Source organism: Halichoerus grypus, chromosome 2, assembly GCF_964656455.1.
Source record: "Halichoerus grypus chromosome 2, mHalGry1.hap1.1, whole genome shotgun sequence".
Lineage (NCBI taxonomy): Eukaryota > Metazoa > Chordata > Mammalia > Carnivora > Phocidae > Halichoerus > Halichoerus grypus.
In genome coordinates, this window is record NC_135713.1 from 112,983,564 (window position 1) to 113,000,953 (window position 17,390).

Genomic DNA, 17,390 nt, shown 5'->3' on the forward strand with positions numbered 1-17,390 from the left:
CAAGCAATTTTTGTCTTTTTTGCCATTTGAATTGCTCCCTGGCTGACCTCCTCCCTAACATGTCGCAGCTCCTCTGTGAATGGACGTAAGCGCACTCGTGAGCGCTTCCTTCCGTGCTGAGCCTGCAGGGGCCTGACCAGCACCAGGCCAGGTTGTGAGACCCGGGTCAGGTTCCCTAAGCTCTCACAGCCTCAGTCACTGCCTCTGTTCAATGGGAACAATCACAGTAGCTCCCTCCTAGGATAGTGGTGAGGATCTGAGGGGCACTTGAAACATTGCTTGTCGCGGTGAATGTAAGCGGCTGTTTCTCAGATCACCGGCCTTGTTTTTATTATCATTTTTATGATGCTGAGGGTCCGATGGTATCTAGATGAGAACCTAGCTTTTCCTGGCGGAGATGGGCGTTCCCCAGGAGGGCGGATATGAAACGCCTGGAATGCTTGACAGGACTGGAATGGAATTTCTTGGGAGATGAGGCCAGGGAGGCGCTTGCCGTCTGACACTGTGTAAATTAATCCAGTTTCTCTCTTGCGCTCTCCCTTTTCTCTTCCTGGGAATGCATTGCCAACTGCAGGCACCCAAGTGGATGAGGGGGTCCGCTCGGCCAGCAAGCGCATCGTGGCACCCCCCGGAGGCCGTTCTAACATCACGTCCCTGAGTTAAGCGACCCCTCCCCAAAGAGAGGGGCAGAAGCAAGAAGAGATTTTTTTGAAGCCAAAATGGTACACCAATATTTAAGAAGGAAAGCGAATCCAAACAGTTGCGATCTAAAGAATCAATAAGCCTCAAGCCTTATGTTTCTCCAATGCTACACTCGCTTGCCTAGCTTTACGAATATTGCTTTGTTTTCTGTTCATGCATAGCCTTGATTGGTTTGACCCTGCCTCCCCGCATTTACGTGCATGCAATCAGACAGGCTACTAAGGTAAAAGTCTGCTATATAGTGTTGAGAGCGTGTGTAGTGCTGCATTTTATGACAAGGGGACAGACAAAGCTGGGATGCCAGGAAAATCAACAAAAGGGACGCGGTTATTTGGGGTGAGGGGGTGGTGGGAGCCCAGAGTGAGGCAGAAGGCTCAGAGGGGCTGGGGTAGGGCGTGGACGGGGAGGCGGGTGGGTGGGTGAGCATAAGGGGGCTTGTGTATTGTGTTGACGAAGCACGTTTGTTTCCACGGAAGATGGCTACTTGGGGCAGCCCGTCCCTTCATCACGGTCCCCAGGGGTCTGTGGAGAAGGCAGGCAGTCTTCAGGTTCCAGACTTTGTCACATCCCCTCCTAGATTTTATTCCTTTGAACATTTTATTAAAACACCAAAACCCAACCATTACTTTCACCTGCTTGATCGTGCCAGTGTTTGGTGGGGCCTCTTTCTCAGTGTTGCTTTCAAATTCTCCTCTTTCCTGGGCTGGGAAGGAAGAGAGGAGAGAGGAAAGCCCTCTTCTCCTCTGTCCTGCCTGCCTCTTTGGTGCTCTTTAACAACAGGCCCTCGGGGTGGGGGCAGCCACGCTCACACATCTTCCTCAAAGCACATGTTAGAGATCCCCTCGCATTCACGTGGCTTTGCGAACCGGGAAGAGCAGCGTGTGTTCGGCGTCCCAAGTTAGGACGAGCCTCGGTGGGGCTCGGTGGGGCCCCAGGAAGGGCTTCTCTTGCTGCCGGTCAGTAGCCGATTCTTTCCGCCTCAAGATCCAGGCACATCCGTGATTGAAGAGGATTTTTAGTGCTTAGGTGTTCTCTAAGTTTTGCTCCGAACAGGTGATCTCAGTTGAGACGGGAGCCAAGCAAAGATTTGGGAAAGCTAGTCTGTGGAGCTGAGGGAGCACATTCTGGGGCCGTGGGTCTGCTTTGCAGCCCTGAACCCTCTGTCTCCTCTTCTTTGAGCACATCCTCTGGGGGAGCTTTTTGTTTCCTTATAAAGCCTCCCAAGGTGAGTGGAAGTGACATGCAGCCTTGTGTGATGTGGCCCAGAACGGACGTGGAGCTCAATGTCCATTTCCCCATCCTGCCACTTGTGAAAATTCAGTGTTGGAGCAAGTTCTCTGAGCCAGATGAGGATCTGTAGAACTAAGGTCCAGAGGCAGAAAAAGTACATTCACCCTGGGATCAGATGTCTGTGCTTGGGGGATGCGGCCCGTAGGACCCTAACCGTGTGTACTAGGTACTTGGAAGAAAGAGAGCAGGCCTCAAACACCTTTCAGGTGCTCAGGAGAAGCTGTTCTCTCTGACAGCTGAAGACCAGAGAAAAGGGAACAACAACGCATGGCTAAAAAGGAATTTGGAAATAGCCAAGGAAGAGGACTCCCCCTAGCCATCTAATTACTGTTCTATTCATGAAAATGATCATTTCTCCTCATAATAAGGAATCTTGCTATTTGAAGGCTTTTTCATGGTGCCTTTATTTTAAAGGAAACTTAAAGGGAGCATGTAGCTCTTGATTTATAACTCAAAAGACCTGAGGGCCGGTCGCAGAACTCAGAATGACAGTTTTGCGGGCAGAGGGAGATTGCCAGATCTGAAGCGTCTAAGCTATATATATACCTCATTGGCTGGGCTGTTCTGTAGGATGTGTTGCAGTACCAGCCACAACCACCAGGTGGAGGAAAAGACAAAAAACTAGTGGGCGCGTCCTCTTGTGTACCGTCTGCTCTTGATTCCTAGCCAGAGCCCAGCTCCTCCCTCCATGACCTCTCTAGGCCATGACAATAAATCCTTCATGGCCACATTGGTCGTCTGCACTGCACTGGGACTGCTGAATGAAGCATTCAACCAGCACTTCGTATCCTACACAAGCTTTCCATGCTGTAGGAATAACGCTAATGCCTTCACCATGGGCAACGTGATCTGGGAAAGCCTCCCTTTCTTCACTTACTCTGAGTAACTTCCCAAGCACAGAGATTCCTAAGAATTGCAGGAAAACTCCCTCTCTTTCCTTGACTTTGATTTCTCGTACCTTGTTACTTGAGTTAAAATTTATATTTAAATGTGTCCTCTTCCATAAGGCACATCAAAGAGCCCTCCCTCTACACAGGGCTTAGGAAGAGAACATGATGCAAGTCACAGCTCTCTCAGAATTCACAGCATCTCGTCCACGTGTGGGAGGGCTTGCTGGACCTTCGTCTCCTGCCCAAGCTTTCTTTTGCCCTCTCGTCTCTTGGCCTGGCCCCTCTCTAAGGCTTCCCCGCAACCGTTTCACATTATTCCTTATCCAGATGGCAGTCAGCTGGGGTTCTCTCTGGGAGGGCCATAATCTTGGGTAGTTGAGAAGGTATTTGTGGAATTGTTAGATCAGCCAATCTCATAGAGGTGTTTCTTCTATTTCTGTTTTCTAAAAATGGCAGTGTTGTAGTCATCCCGAAAATGGGTTTTCTTCAAAGACCAGTCACCCTTTGGCCTTTTTCCTCATGCCTACACCCAGAGAGTCATGCTCTGCTGCAAAGGCCTTAATCCTAAGCCTGGACTTGCACTCACCCTGAGAGGCCCTGCCCCACAGGGTGGATGAGCCCCCCCCCCAGCCCCCACCAAACTAGCCACAAGCTTCCCAGGCCTACCCCCTGGAAAACTCCAGCTTGAGTCCCAGATATACCCGTGGGCTGTCCCGGGCAGCCAGCATTCATTGTACAAGTTCCCTCTTTGGAAAATGGTGTGTGGGTGTTCAGTTCTGTGTCTGGTGAATATGAACAGACCGTAAATCTCCCTGTGATCTGTGGTAGCTGTAAGGCAGCTCGGAACGTGAAGAGCTGTTTGGTTTGAACCGTGAAGAAAACTGTGTTTTGAGTTTAGCTGAGATTAAAGAAAAGTTCATCAAGTGACTGTTAATGTACACCTGGTTATTAAAATAACTATGAAATTACGGATGTTGTCGTCCAGCCTTCTTCTCTACGCGACGTGCCGTTTCACTTGCAGTATGAAAATTGCACAATAAAACTGACGTGCTTAATGAGGGGGGCAGATTTGATGAAAACAAGAGGTTTCCTGAGGAAATCTGGGGGATTTCTATCTTCTCAGTTGAGGTTGAGTTTTTGTTTTGGCCACAGAGTTTGATGACCGTTATTAGAACTTAGAATGACTGAAGTTTTTTCTGGGGATCATCTCATGTAAAACACATCACCATTTGAGATAAGGTCTGGCTGAGTCCAGTACAGATCCTGACAGAGTTTCTTTCATCTGTTTTTTGTCCTCTCCTTAAACGTTTTCTGCTTTCCCTAAAAGCCTGGACTTTGAGAAAATTCAAACTAAGCATTTTCCAAGGTATATTCTTTTTTTTTTCCAAACTATATATATATATTATATATGTATCTTATATATATATATATATATATATATATAGTTATTTTAAGATTTTATTTATTTTTTGAGAGAGAGCCAGAGAAAGAGCCAGAGAGACAGCATGAGCCAGGGGTGAGGGGAGGCCGAGGGAGAGGGAGAAGCAGACTCCCCACTGAGCAGGGAGCCCACCTCTGGGCTTGATCCCAGGACTCCGGGATCAGGACCTGAGCCAAAGGCTTAACCGACTGAGCCACACAGGCAGCCCTCAAGGTATATTCTTTAACATACTGATCCCAAGTTGTGTAGGAATGTTGGAAAGGATTATTTACTAAGCTACACTAAGCTACTCCTCTGACAGTTATAAGGTCATATCATCAAATTAAAAGCTATGAGAAATCTTCTAAGCCTTTCAGAATTTGTCCTATTCAAGGTTCTCAAACTTTTTGGCTGCTGAACCCTTCTATATCCTCTTTTAACAATCCCAGTGACCTATTATGCTAAACTCTCTTTGGAGAAACACGCCTGGATCCACTTTCATATTGTATGGGATACTTCTCATTGCAAATGGCAGACTACGTATGCACAAAATTTTTTTGAAAAGGGTATTTTAAAGTCTGGTGTAATGAGAACTTCAGGGATAGAACTGGGTTGACTGAAGCATAGCTGGGTCTAGAACGTGGTTTCTCTAAATCTCTTAGCCCCGCTTGCTTTTAGTAATTGCTTCTTCGGAAAACTTATGGGTGTGGGAGCAGAACTGGCCGCTGGCATCCCCACGTCTTCATTTTGCCTGCCTAGCAACTCGGGAAGGAGAGAGGCTCCCTCACTAGGTCCAACCAAAGAGACCGATTCTGGTTGGCTGGCTTGGGACCTGTGTTCACCGTAGGACTAGGTACCCTGGCCAGGACACTGAGACTGATGGGCGCCCCCTGGTCATGTGCCCAGCCCCAGAGCCACGTGAACCCTGAGGACTCTGGATCACACCCAAAACAACCAATTTGTGATACCAGATTTGGATACTGGGTGGGCAAAACCAGCAGATGGCCATGGTACCTTTCTCAAGCCTGCGGGGCCTGAGTGTTTTGCTCAGTGAAGAGCCTGTGTGTAGGTTGGAGCAGTTGGAGATGGGGATCAGAGGATGCTGTTTTCTTATTAATTGCTTGTATGTGTCATGAACCCTTCTTGCTTCTGTGGAACAGTGCTGTCAGTACAGGGGCATAGAGTGATGATAGCTTTTAACACCGAAGCTTAGAAAACATCAAAAGCTACTCTCAGCACATGATTATTTCAGTTTGAGGTTCAAGGTTTGACCCATAGTCTCAGTTTGCAGCTTGAACTCAGGATTGGTGAAATACCTGTCCCAGCTCATGACCAGGGCAGCAACTGAGCTCTCCTTAGGATTAGGGTGGGTTTAAAGGGCATGGGCAAAGCTTAACTGAAGTGAACTCAGGTTGCAGGGTTTACAAGAGATGCAGCAGTGTTTAAAAAAAAAAAAATGTTGGTGAAACAGACATAGTGACTTTCACCCCACTGGGGGCTAGAGCTGTTCGGGACTGAGTCACACCTGACCAGGTGGGGGATGAGAGTACTGTAGGCATAAAAAGGTGTCTCTGGTTTCAAAGAACTTTCTGGAATCGGCTCTGCTCCCATCAAGCCATCACAAAAGGGACACCAACCATGAGCAGGAAGTGGGGGATGTAAGGGCCAAAGCAGTCGACAAAAATGAGATCACATACTTCAGGCTGTCACTCTTCAGAACCAGGAGTTCTAGATCTTGCTGTGCGCTCAGTTGGCTACTGGGAACAAAGCAGGGCACCTGACATGGCCTGGACAATAGGGCACTCAGCATTTAGGACTTCAGAGCCCACAGGACTTACAAGAGCCTATTGACTTCAGGATAAGCCCAGGGAACCAGCTGGCCTACTAGCTGCTAAGCTGCTGCGGGCCTAAAAGGAAGTTGCTTCCAGCTACAAGGATCCAGAGCTGCCCGTGACCCTCCTGTCCCAGGTTTGAAGCATCCACCTGCTGTTCTGGTGTATGGCATAGGGCAGGACGAAGATGCTGAAGGGTAGCAAGGCACAATGCTGAAGAAGAGGGGCACGGGCTGTCTTGGACAAGGTCAGAGTGAAGGGCAAAGTCTGGAATTCTGGGCTGTGCTCCCTAAGGTGTGAATGCTAAGGGGGCAGGCTTTTAGTTCTTCTATTTGTGGGTCAGTTAAATTGTGCTGCATCCCACCCGTTCTAGAACATCATCTCTAATACCAGCTTGTCCCTGGTCAAGGACAGTCCTCACAGTGGGAAATGGAAGTAGGAACAGGTGACTTTGGGCACCCACAGCCCTACCTCTAGGACAAACAGTGACGCACAGCTGACAAAGAAGGATCAGTGGCTTACTGTATACAGAAGACATTTTAATACACCAAGGCACATTTACATCATATCAGCAGAAGCTTGTGTCTCCCACCCCGTGGCTGCGTGCTCACAACAGCGCAGATCACTGCAGTTTGGATTTTGAACATCAGTGTTTAACGTCAGTCAGACACACTGAGCTTGTAAGAAAGAGCAATCACAGGCAGACAGTAGGAAACAGGATGTTGTGTGGACAACGCAGGCACGACTGGCTACTGAAACAAACACGATGGGCTGCACGCCTTTTCGTTCGGCTGGTGAACGAAAGCCTTAGCATGACTGCATCATCAAAAGCAGCAACCCAGCTTCCTGACGGCTCTGTTAGCATCCGTATTTGCCCATCCAATCTAGAGAAGCTATGATGATCTACGGCCTCGTTGTTTCCGGTTAAAACTTTCCCATCACAAGAAGCTTCACTACGAATTAATGACGGTAATTCATTTAGCAGTGCTTTGTGCTGCTGGGCATTCAGTGCTGCCCTAGCAATGACCCCAGCCAAAACCAGCACGGCCCTCGAGATGTGTTTGCCATTAGCGGGGCATTCACTTCCACGGAGTTCGGGGCGTGGGCAGGCTTACAGGGCTCGGGTGCCCACCCAGCCACGAGGGGCCGCTGAATGCAAGGGGGTGGGTCTCTGCTGCAGGGTAAGAGTTATTATAACCTGGATGCTTCTGGTCTTGCTCCGAGTTTTCAGATGCTCCACGCAGGTAAGGGAGGAAGCAGTTAGAAGAAGATGGTACGAATACCAGACAAAGGGCTGCGATACTCAGCTTCTTTTCTAAAATTCTGAGCCCTGAGCCCTGGTTTTCACACATCTAATTGATGAGACATGTTCCAACTGGTTAGGATAGGAACTTTGGGCCCAAGTTACGGAATAAAACCAAAGAATCTGATACCAACATCTAGCAATCATGGTACAGATTTAGGCCTCCTTCTGGTTTTTGGAAAACTTCTTCTCCTAATGTTTAAAATGTGTGGTGGTGGGAGGTGCTTATAATCAGTTGTTCTGCACTCTAGATGCAATGCTTTTTCATTTCTAACTGGAAACACATGGTGGGTCTGTAACCTGATTAGGACTGAAAACCCATCTTACCACTCTGAGGCTGTGCTGTCTAGGTGTGTCCACGGTTCCTGAATGTCCACAGAGGTGCCTCGGGCACAGCAGGAACTCACCGGAAATAAAAACTAGGGGTTCACGCTACAGAGACGGTAGGGGGGTTCCCATCCTGTTATACATTGTACAGATGTGAAATGACACAGATGGCTGGCTCCCTTCCCCATGGAGAGCCTCCTGATCCCATTGTCCTGTGGCAAGTGTTTGCCAAAGTCTTTCCTCTGTGATGATACACGCAAGGTCACAGCAAGAGGAGACACCAGGTGACTGGAGAGAGACGTCCACAGCGCATCAGGACTTGAGTCAAAACGCATGAAAGCTGCCAGTTGCTAAACATGCTAGTGATCCCTGACACTCCTGGGGTTACCAACCTGGAACAGAAGCGGGTCACCTTCCCCTTGCTCTTTTCATATATAATCAGAAACAGAATCAGGGCCAGTGCGTAGTTTATAGTGTTTGGAGAAAAGCAAAATAGCACGGGCAAATAATATGTGGGAAATGTAGAAAACCAGAATCAAACAGAAGGAAAGAGCTGGTTTTAATTCTTAACAAAAATATGGTTGCTCTTAAAGTAGAGAGGCACTGTTCACAGCTCTGCCAGAAATCCTGGGCCTGTTAACTCGGGGAGGAGAAAATCCTGGAGGCCAAGATAAAATCCAGCATTGGCTTCCTACCCGTGTTTAATTGCCCGAGTGCTGCTTCCTTCCTTGGATGTCTGGTGTGGCAGGTGTGGGATCTGTTACTTCGGCCTGTTTTCTCTGTCTGGTCTTCCCTGTTGCCTGCTCTCTGCCATCTTGGCAAGGCCCTTCCTGTCTGTAAGGACAAGGCTCAGGTGATCTGAGCGGCATCCCTAAGTTCTGTTATTCCAGTCTATAAAAGCATATATAATCGGTTCCACATTTTGGTTCATCTGATACCGGCCAAAAATGAGACCAAAAATAAAAGACAAAAATCAAAGCCCCAAATGATGATTTGTTTCATTGCTCACTGCACCGGGCTTCGCCTAGAAAAGATACCAGCCATGGTTTGGGTAATTTAAGGGAGCTTCCAAGTGTAAATTTTACTCTCTTCCAAATTCACCTCCCATTCTACTCAGACTATAACCCCTGTACAAGTAAGGGAGAACTTGACTACTACGAGGGGGACATGGTCTCAATGTGACAATATTATTTTCCAATCCTCTCCAGACACGGGTCTCTGATAAGAGGACAATTCGCTCTCAAGGAACGTAGTTACTAGAAGAAGGTGAGCAGTATGCTAATAACTGCTTCACAGCTGAAAAGCCCTGATGTGAAACATTTGCCCATTTCCATGGTGTAAATATTGCCGGTATTTACTGATCATCACCAGTTTCGGCTGCCCAGCTTTACATCACTGTCCAAGGGCCATGGGAACGACGTGCTCCCCGGGCTCTTGCTGGCTGACCCGAGCTGACGGTGCGCTGACCAGAACGCCACTGGAAGCCCTCAGAAATCTGCATTACTTCCAATCCGCTCCCATTCATTGCTTCCTGATTGAATTCCTTCTCCCTCTTCAATCAGATGGGGGCATCCTGACCTCTTTCTGAAATTCTCTAGCTCTGAAGAGCCTCACGCAGTCATCCCCCACCCGTCAGTGTCCATCTGCGCATTTGTCACAGTGTAGTTAGGATGAGTGGAAAAATAAATCTACATCTAAATATTCCTTTGAAAATAAAGAGAAAGGCTGTGTGGAATAACAGAATGGGAACAGTAGAAAGGGAGAACAGAGCTCCGCTAGTATAACCCTCTCATCATGGATGAATGACCCGAAGCAGACACCAGGGGGAAGTGACTTGCTCAAGGACACATAGTTAATTCGTGGTGAAACAAGATCCCAGAGACCCGGGACTGTCGGTCTCTGTCATGCTGCCTCCTCCAAGGCGTTCATACACATTTTCTAGGGTGTATGAGGTGTGGAGAGCTGAGAACTACAGTCAGCAATTCCTGGCACGGGTGGGCAGGAAGTTCCTGGCCTGAGGTGGCAGGAAAGGTCCCAAGCAGAAGATGTGGAGGACTTCACTCCTTATTCTGGTCATTCTCCTCTTGTGGGTCTTTGGTTTGTTCCAAGGCTAGATTAGCCGGTCTTTTATTTAAGTCCCGTTTTACTCTTAAAAGAAAAAAAGAAAACAACAACAACAACCAGGGCTTATTGTTGAAAAGAAAAAGAAATGATTTAAACTTTGAAATGACAGAATTAAGCCCCACAATTAGAAAGTGGCACGAGCCAAGGAAACCATTTTAAACTTGTCACTGATTTTAACTGTTTTAGTCCCATTCCTCTGTCCTTCCCTGAAACAGAAACTTGATGCTGAGCTAATTTACCTATTGCAATTTTTGAAATCTCATACGGGGTGTGTGTGTGGGGGAAGGCTTCTGAATTTTCCAATTTTTCTATTATGGATAGGTATCATTTTTGATGTGAGACAAAATTAAAAAATGTTAAAAAAAATCTGTTAAGGCTCTGTTCCTCCATCATCTGCTGGGCTGCTGTTGAACCAGGGCTTACTTACTTTTCTCTGTTGAAAATGATGAACTCCTTCCGGACAGACTCCAGATGCTCTTGAAGAAGGCACATCTTCTGGGGGAACAGGTGGGAGTGGAGGGGGAGAGAGATGCAGTTAGCGGACCAATGGGGATCCTCAAACAACCTCCTGTCTGTTCACTGGCTCAGATCTCAGAAGCGCCAGTGTATCTTCCAAATGGACACTATCTGAAAATGTGTGGCAGGAGACCCAAATAGAGGAATAGGGGAGCAAATAAGGAAGAAACTGCCAGAGGACAAACATGTCCGCTGTGCTCCCCACAGCAAGGAAGATGTGGGTTATGGTTTATGAGCTTGATGCATTTCAGCCTCTCAGCCCATGAAGAGACAACGGCTTCGAGGTGGGTGGAGATGCGGGTTCATTGAGCCGGTTACCTACTCACCAGTCATCTCCTGGCCCTCCTGTGAAAGGTTGGGAGGTTCTACTTGGATTTAATGAACAGCCTGGAAACACTGAGTTCTGGGGGAATGTTCCCCTCAACAACTGTACTGGGGTTGAGTAACTATACCTCAGGCACAGTGAGCAAAATATTTGTGACTTTCTCACAGACATGCAAAACATTTGCTTTGACTTTGTGCTATCCAGCTTTCAACATCTCTTGATGACTTCTCCATCATAATGAGAAAATTTAACCTCAAAATGGTGATAATCATCAGGCCCAGGACAGTGTCAGACCCAGATCAAACGTTTTACATGTCTGCAATAAAATACTTCCAAATGACTTCTGATGAAAAAAATATTCCCTGAGGAAAAAATATTTATTTATTCATTCATTTTTTTAAAATCTAGGAATTAGGAAATAGTAAGTCTTCAAGTACTAGAGAATTTTCTTTCCTGTGTGAATGTTTAGGTGATAGAAGAGGCAAATGGAAAGGAGAAGACATTTCAGAGGAGTGGGGAGGGGAGCAAGACGAAGGAGAAAAAGAAGACTCTGCTACACTTACTCTTGTTCTCAAAATGGGGTATTTGTAACCTTGAGGGTTTCTAGTATCAGTCATGGGAGACATGAAACTATGGGGTAAATACAATCTGATAGAGCTTCTTGGCAGCAGTTTTACCCCAAGAGTTTTATTTAAAAAACATATATTTATATAAATAAAAGTATATGGCTTATAAATAGTGTTCCTAGAAACATCTTTATTAGAACTGTTATTTTTCCCCTAGTTTTATTGAGATATAATTGGTACACAGCCCTTATAAGTTTTTTTTTTTTTTAAGATTTATTTATTTATTTGAAAGAGAGAGAATGAGAGAGAGAGCACATGAGAGGGGGGAGCGCCAGAGGGAGAAGCAGGCTCCCCCCTGAGCAAGGAGCCCGATGCGGGACTCGATCCCGAGACTCCAGGATCATGTGAGCCGGAGGCAGTCGCTTAACCAACTGAGCCACCCTGGCGCCCCAGCCCTGTATAAGTTTAAGGTATACAGCATAAGGACTTGTGAAATAATCACCACAAGTTCAGTTAACCTCTACTGTCCTATAGATTAAAAAAGAAGAAAAAAATGGTTTTTCTTTTTGATGAGAACTCGTAGGATTTACTGTCTTAACACCTTTCTCTAGACCATAAAGCAATGTTAGCTGCAGCCATCCTGTTGCACTTGACATGCCTGGTGCTTATTTGTCTTATAACTGAAAGTTTGTGCCTTTTGACCTCCTTCATCCAGTTACCCAAACCCCACCCCCCTGCCTCTGGTTACCCAAAATATGATCTCTTTTTCTATGAGTTCATTGGTTGGTTTGATTCCACATATAATTGAGATCGTATAGTATTTGTCATTCTGTCTGACTTATTTCACTTAGCAGGACACCCTCCAGATTTATCCGGGTTGTAGCAAATGGCCAGATTTCCTTCTTTTTTAAAGGATGAATTAATATTCGTGTGTGTGTGTGTGTGTGTGCATACCACAACTTTATCCATCCACCCATTGATGTTTCCATGTCTTGGCTATTGGAAATAATGCTGCGGTGAACATAGGAGTGCAGATAGCTCTTCAACACAGTATTTGTGTTTCCTTTCGATAAATCCTCAGAAGTGGAATTGCTGGATCATAGGGTAGTTCTAGTTTTAAATTTTTGAGGAACCTCCAAACTGTTTTCCATAGTGGCTGCGCCAATTTACATTTCCACCAACAGCGTTTAAGGGTTCCCTTTTCTCCACATCCTGGACAAAACGTGGTATTTCTTGTCTTTTTGATGATGGCTATTCTACGAAGTGTGTATGGTTTCGATTTGCATTTCCCTGATGTTTAGTAATGTTGAGCACCTTTTTGTGTACCTGTTGGCCTTCACGTATCTTCTTTGGAAAAAACGTCTATTCAGGTCCTTTACCCATTTTTCAACTGGATTATTTGGTGTTTTTTGCTGTTGTTGTTGTTTTTTGTTTTTTGCTTTTGAGTTGTATGAGTTTTATATGTTTTTGTATAATAACACCTTATCAGATATATGATTTGCAAATATTTTTTTGCATTTCATTAGTTGTCTTTTTATTGGTGCAGTCCTACTTGTTTATTTTGTTCCTGGTGCTTTAGGTATTATATCCAAAAAATCACTACCACGGCCATTGTCAAGGAGCTTTGTTCCTACCTTTTCTTCTAAGAGTTTTATGGTTTCTGGTGTACATTTAAGTCTTTAATCCATTTTGAGTTAATTTTGGGGAGTTCATTTTTGTAAGATCTAGGAGTCTAGCTTCATTTTTTTACATGTGAATGTCCAATTTTCCCAGCACCATTTATTGAAGAGACTGTCTTTTCTCCATTGAGTATTCTTGGCTCCCATGTCAAATATTACTTGATGGTATTTGTATGGGTTTATTTCTGGGCCCTTGATTCTATTCCATTGGTCTACGTTCCTCTGTGAGTACCATACTGTTTTAATTACTATAGCTTTGTAGTATAGCTTGAAACAAGGATGTATTCCTGCTTTGTTCTTCTTTCTCAGGATTGTTTTGCCTATTTGGGGTCTGTGGTGGTGCCATATAGATACTACGATTTTTTTATTCTACTTCTGTAAAAACCCCATTGGAATTTTGATAGGGATTGCACTGAATCTATAGATGGCTTTGGGTACTACAGACATTTTAACAATATTAATTTTTCCATCCATGAATACGGGATTCCTTTTCATTTATATGTGTTGTCTTTAATTTCTTTCATCAATGTCTTGTGGTTTTCAGTATATTTTTCACCTCCTTGGTTGAATTCATTTCTAAGTATTTTATTGTTTTTTGATGCTATTGTAAATGGGATTGATTTTTTTCAGGTAATTCATTGTCAGTATATAGAAATGCTACTATATGGTAATTTTGTATCCTGCAGTTTTACTGAATTCATTGATTAGATCTAACAGTTTCTTGGTGAAGTCTTTATGATTTTCTATATATAAAATCATGTCATCTTCAAATAGGCAATTTTACTTCTTCCTTTCCAATTTTGATGTCTTTTATATCTTTTCATTGCTTGATTGCTCTGGCTAGGAGTTCAGTGCTATGTTGAATAGGAGTGATGAGAGTGGGGACCCATGTCTTGTTCCTGAGCTTAGAAGAAAAGCTTTCAATATTTCATCACTGAGTATGATGTTAGCTGTGGGCTTTTATATATGGCTTATTAAGTTGAGGTATGTTCCTTCTATACCTCATTTGTTAGGAGTTTTTATCATGAACAGACATTGAATTTTGTCAAATGCTTTTTCTGTGTCTCTTGAGATGATATGATTTTTCTCTTTCAATTCTATCAGTGTGATATATCACATTTATGTTGAACCATTTATGTGTCCCAGGGGTATCTCCCACTTGACCATGGTAAATGTTCCTTTTAATTTACTGCTGAATTTGGTTTGCTAGGATTTTATTGAGAATTTTTGCATCTGTATTCATCGGGGATGTTGACCTGAAGTTTCCTTTTCTTTTCATGTCTTTTTCTGGCTTTGGTGTCAGGGTAATGCTAACCTCATAAAATGAGTTTGGGGATGTCTCTTCCTCTTCGATTTTTGGAAGAGTTTGAGAAGGATTCGTGTTTATTCTTCTTTAAATGTTTGGTAAAATTCACCAGTGAAACTATCTGTCCCGGGCTTTTCTTCGTTGGGAGATTTTTGATTACTGATTCAAATTCCTTACTAGTAATTGGTCTCTTCAGGTCTTTAATTTCTTCCTGATTCAGAGTTGGTAGGTTGTATGTTACTAAGAAATTTCTTAGTAAAAAAAAGCCCATTTTTTTCTAGGTTGTCCAGTTTGTTGTGTATATAGTTGTTTATAGTGGTTTCTTAGGCTCCTTAGCATTTCTGTGCTGTCTCCTACAGAGAGGAGTTGTAATGTCTCCTCTTTCATTTGTATTTTATTGATTTGGGTCCTCTCTCTTTTTTCCTTGGTTAGTTGAACTATACTCAAAGGAAAAAAAAAACCCAACCTTTAGGTGTTTTTTTAACATTGAAGTATTACATAAAACATAAATACATAAGCATATATAATATACATTTTAAAGTATATAAAACATAAAGTATATAAAACATAAATATATAAACATATATAATACATTTTTACATACACAATATTTTATGTTTGTATATGTATATATGTTTATGTATAATATATATCATATATTAACAAAACATATATCCATACATAAAGTATTGTATTAAAATATATGTAAATTATGTAATATGTTCATATGTTTGTTTATGTATATATGCTTATATAGAATATATATAAACAAAACATTTATATAAACATATAAAGATTTATATACATATATATGGACATATAAAATGTTACTTAAAATATAACATGAAAAAGATTTAAAATATTAACATTTAAAAATATTTTTAACCTTAAAAATCAAGATTAAAATCAACTAAAATGTAGGAATCCATGTGAATTTTTTTTTCTATCACCTAATTCTGTTTTACTTAAAGATATAAAATAGACATTGAGAGAAGAGTTTGTGATCGGGCACTGTAGACCCCACGAGTTCCCCTCCGCACCCCCCCACCCTGGTCCTTGAAGCATTCACATTCAACATGTTCTCTTTCCTCTGCTTTAGGTGAAAAAGTTTAAGAAGTTCAGTGACATGGATAAGTCAACAGCAGTAGCCAGAAAGAGAAGATGAGGGAAAGGAGGGGGAGGCAAACAGAATGGAGGGATGAATGGGTCTTATGTGAATGAGAAGGAAAAGGTTGGTTAGAACTCTTCGAACCTGCTTCTCAGGGATGAGCAGAGCAGACAGCTGGTGTGCATGGAGGTGGCATCAGAAATATCTGAAGGATTTGGAGCAGGTGGAAATCTCAGGAGGTAGTAAAAGAGGACTTTAAGTTATTCTTTTTGGTTCTATACTTCAAAGTTGTTGATGAGCAGAGAAGGATGAAGGGAGAATATTCTGGAAGCAAAGAAGTAGAGGCATCTGACATAAATAGGAACAAAGTAGGAACATGGGAAAAGAAGAAGTTAGGAATCAGGATGTAGAATGGAAGAGTACAACATAATAGCTAATCATTTTGCCGGACACGTTACATGTACTAATTAACTCAGAACAAGTCTATGAAATGGGTACCGATATCAACTCCATTTTATAAATGAGAAAACAGGAGGAAAGGGAAAATTGTAGTGCTTTTACTTTATTTAATCCTATCCTGGGTTCTGCAGCAGTGGATCTCAAGCTTAGCTGCATATACAGAATCACCCGAAGAACGTTTTCAAGTACTGATGCCCAGGCTACACTCCCAGATTCAACTGTAACTGATCTTGGGTGGGACCCAGACACCAGTATACTAAAAAAGTTTTCCCAAATGGGTTAAGTGTGATGCTAAGGTTGAGAAGCACTGAAGCAGCAGGGACCTAGAGGAGAAGTCCAAGGGGTCATATGATAAGATTTCAGCATTATATAAATCCACAGCTTAACACAGTTAATGGTTAATGTGCCTTACTAACATTGTCTTACTTCCTCCTCAGATCGATTGTAAGAGGTAGGTCCTATTCCTATTCCTATTTTTTTTTTATATCTGAAGGAATCAATCCTTACAAAGGATACATGGGTTAATGTTTAAACCATTACATTTAAAAGAATCACATAGCTATTTGGTAAGTAGCCACTACACACACTGCCTCATCTAGTCACAATAGGAAGAAGGGATGACAGCTCTTAACTGGAGAGAGGGGACATGTGCTCTCTCACAGATTTTCAAGTCTATAGAAGATCAATTTGCCACCATGCTAGTTGCATTAGCATTGACTGTTCAACACGTAGAAGCCATCGTTGCAGATAGATGCACACCCACATTCTGTCTTTTAACAAGATAATTCTACCCCTTTCTTATCCTTATTATAAGTTTAGAGCATTTCAAGCCTGACTCTTTCTGCTCCGTACTCACTAACGCAATTCCATGTCATAGTCTAGAAGCACACAGAACCTGCTAACGGTGGGTGAAAGAAGTCTACGTGATTACAAGATGAAAAGAAGAGGATGTTCCCTCTCCCTTACAGCGACAGGATAAGAGATCTTCGTCATGAAAACAAAACAAAAACAAAACAACACACACACAAAAACAGATTCTCGCAGATATTTCTAAGAAAGTCTCTTGTAAGACTTTTGGACTTCAGAGGTTGTTAATAAGCCCTGTGAAAATAAGTTCTACCCTCTAGTGTGTCTATGATGCCGAGTGGATCACTTCCTTAATAACCTGTGGGCCTGGTGATAGTAGTCACATTTATATCCCTTTCTCCTAAGATGTAAATATCTACATAGATTATCTTTATAAGTTGAGAAGGCATCTGAGGCATGACTCCCCTTACCTCTTTTCCCACATGAGAAAGTTAAAAAACAAAAACAAAGCAACTCTACTAGAGTTACACATATTTATGTAAGTATATGCATAAATAAATATTTATAGAACTATATATATGTGTATATGTCAAATAATATATATATTATTATATAAACATAAAATAAATATATACAATAAGATATATATAAAATATTACAATAGGTTTTATTTTCCCATGCACAAAACTGGCATTGTAGGGCTTTTCCCCTTAATAAAACTTTTTAGGATATATAT

At 43.1% G+C, this 17,390-nt stretch overlaps 2 protein-coding genes across 4 annotated transcripts in view; one reads left to right on the forward strand and one right to left on the reverse strand.

Moving 5' to 3' along the window:
* Nucleotides 1-1,071, forward strand: part of DPYSL3 (dihydropyrimidinase like 3) — a 109,187-nt gene extending 108,116 nt beyond the window's left edge. The window contains exon 14 of one of the 2 annotated variants that reach the window (XM_036065730.2): nt 575-1,071. In XM_036065730.2, the coding sequence (XP_035921623.1) occupies nt 575-663 (89 nt within the window). In that variant the 3' untranslated portion in view covers nt 664-1,071. The remainder of the gene's footprint in view (nt 1-574) is intronic. The other variant, XM_036065731.2, reaches the window with a different exon arrangement.
* A 5,587-nt stretch (nt 1,072-6,658) lies between these two features.
* The window catches only part of STK32A (serine/threonine kinase 32A), a 125,666-nt gene continuing 114,934 nt past the window's right edge, over nt 6,659-17,390 (reverse strand). Inside the window, exons 12-13 of one of the 2 annotated variants that reach the window (XM_036065734.2) lie at nt 10,316-10,380; nt 6,659-9,912 (exon numbers count right to left, since the gene is read on the reverse strand). In XM_036065734.2, coding sequence (XP_035921627.1) covers nt 9,822-9,912; nt 10,316-10,380 — 156 coding nt within the window. In that variant the 3' untranslated portion in view covers nt 6,659-9,821. Of the gene's footprint in view, nt 9,913-10,315; nt 10,384-17,390 lie in introns of both variants that reach the window. The other variant, XM_036065732.2, reaches the window with a different exon arrangement.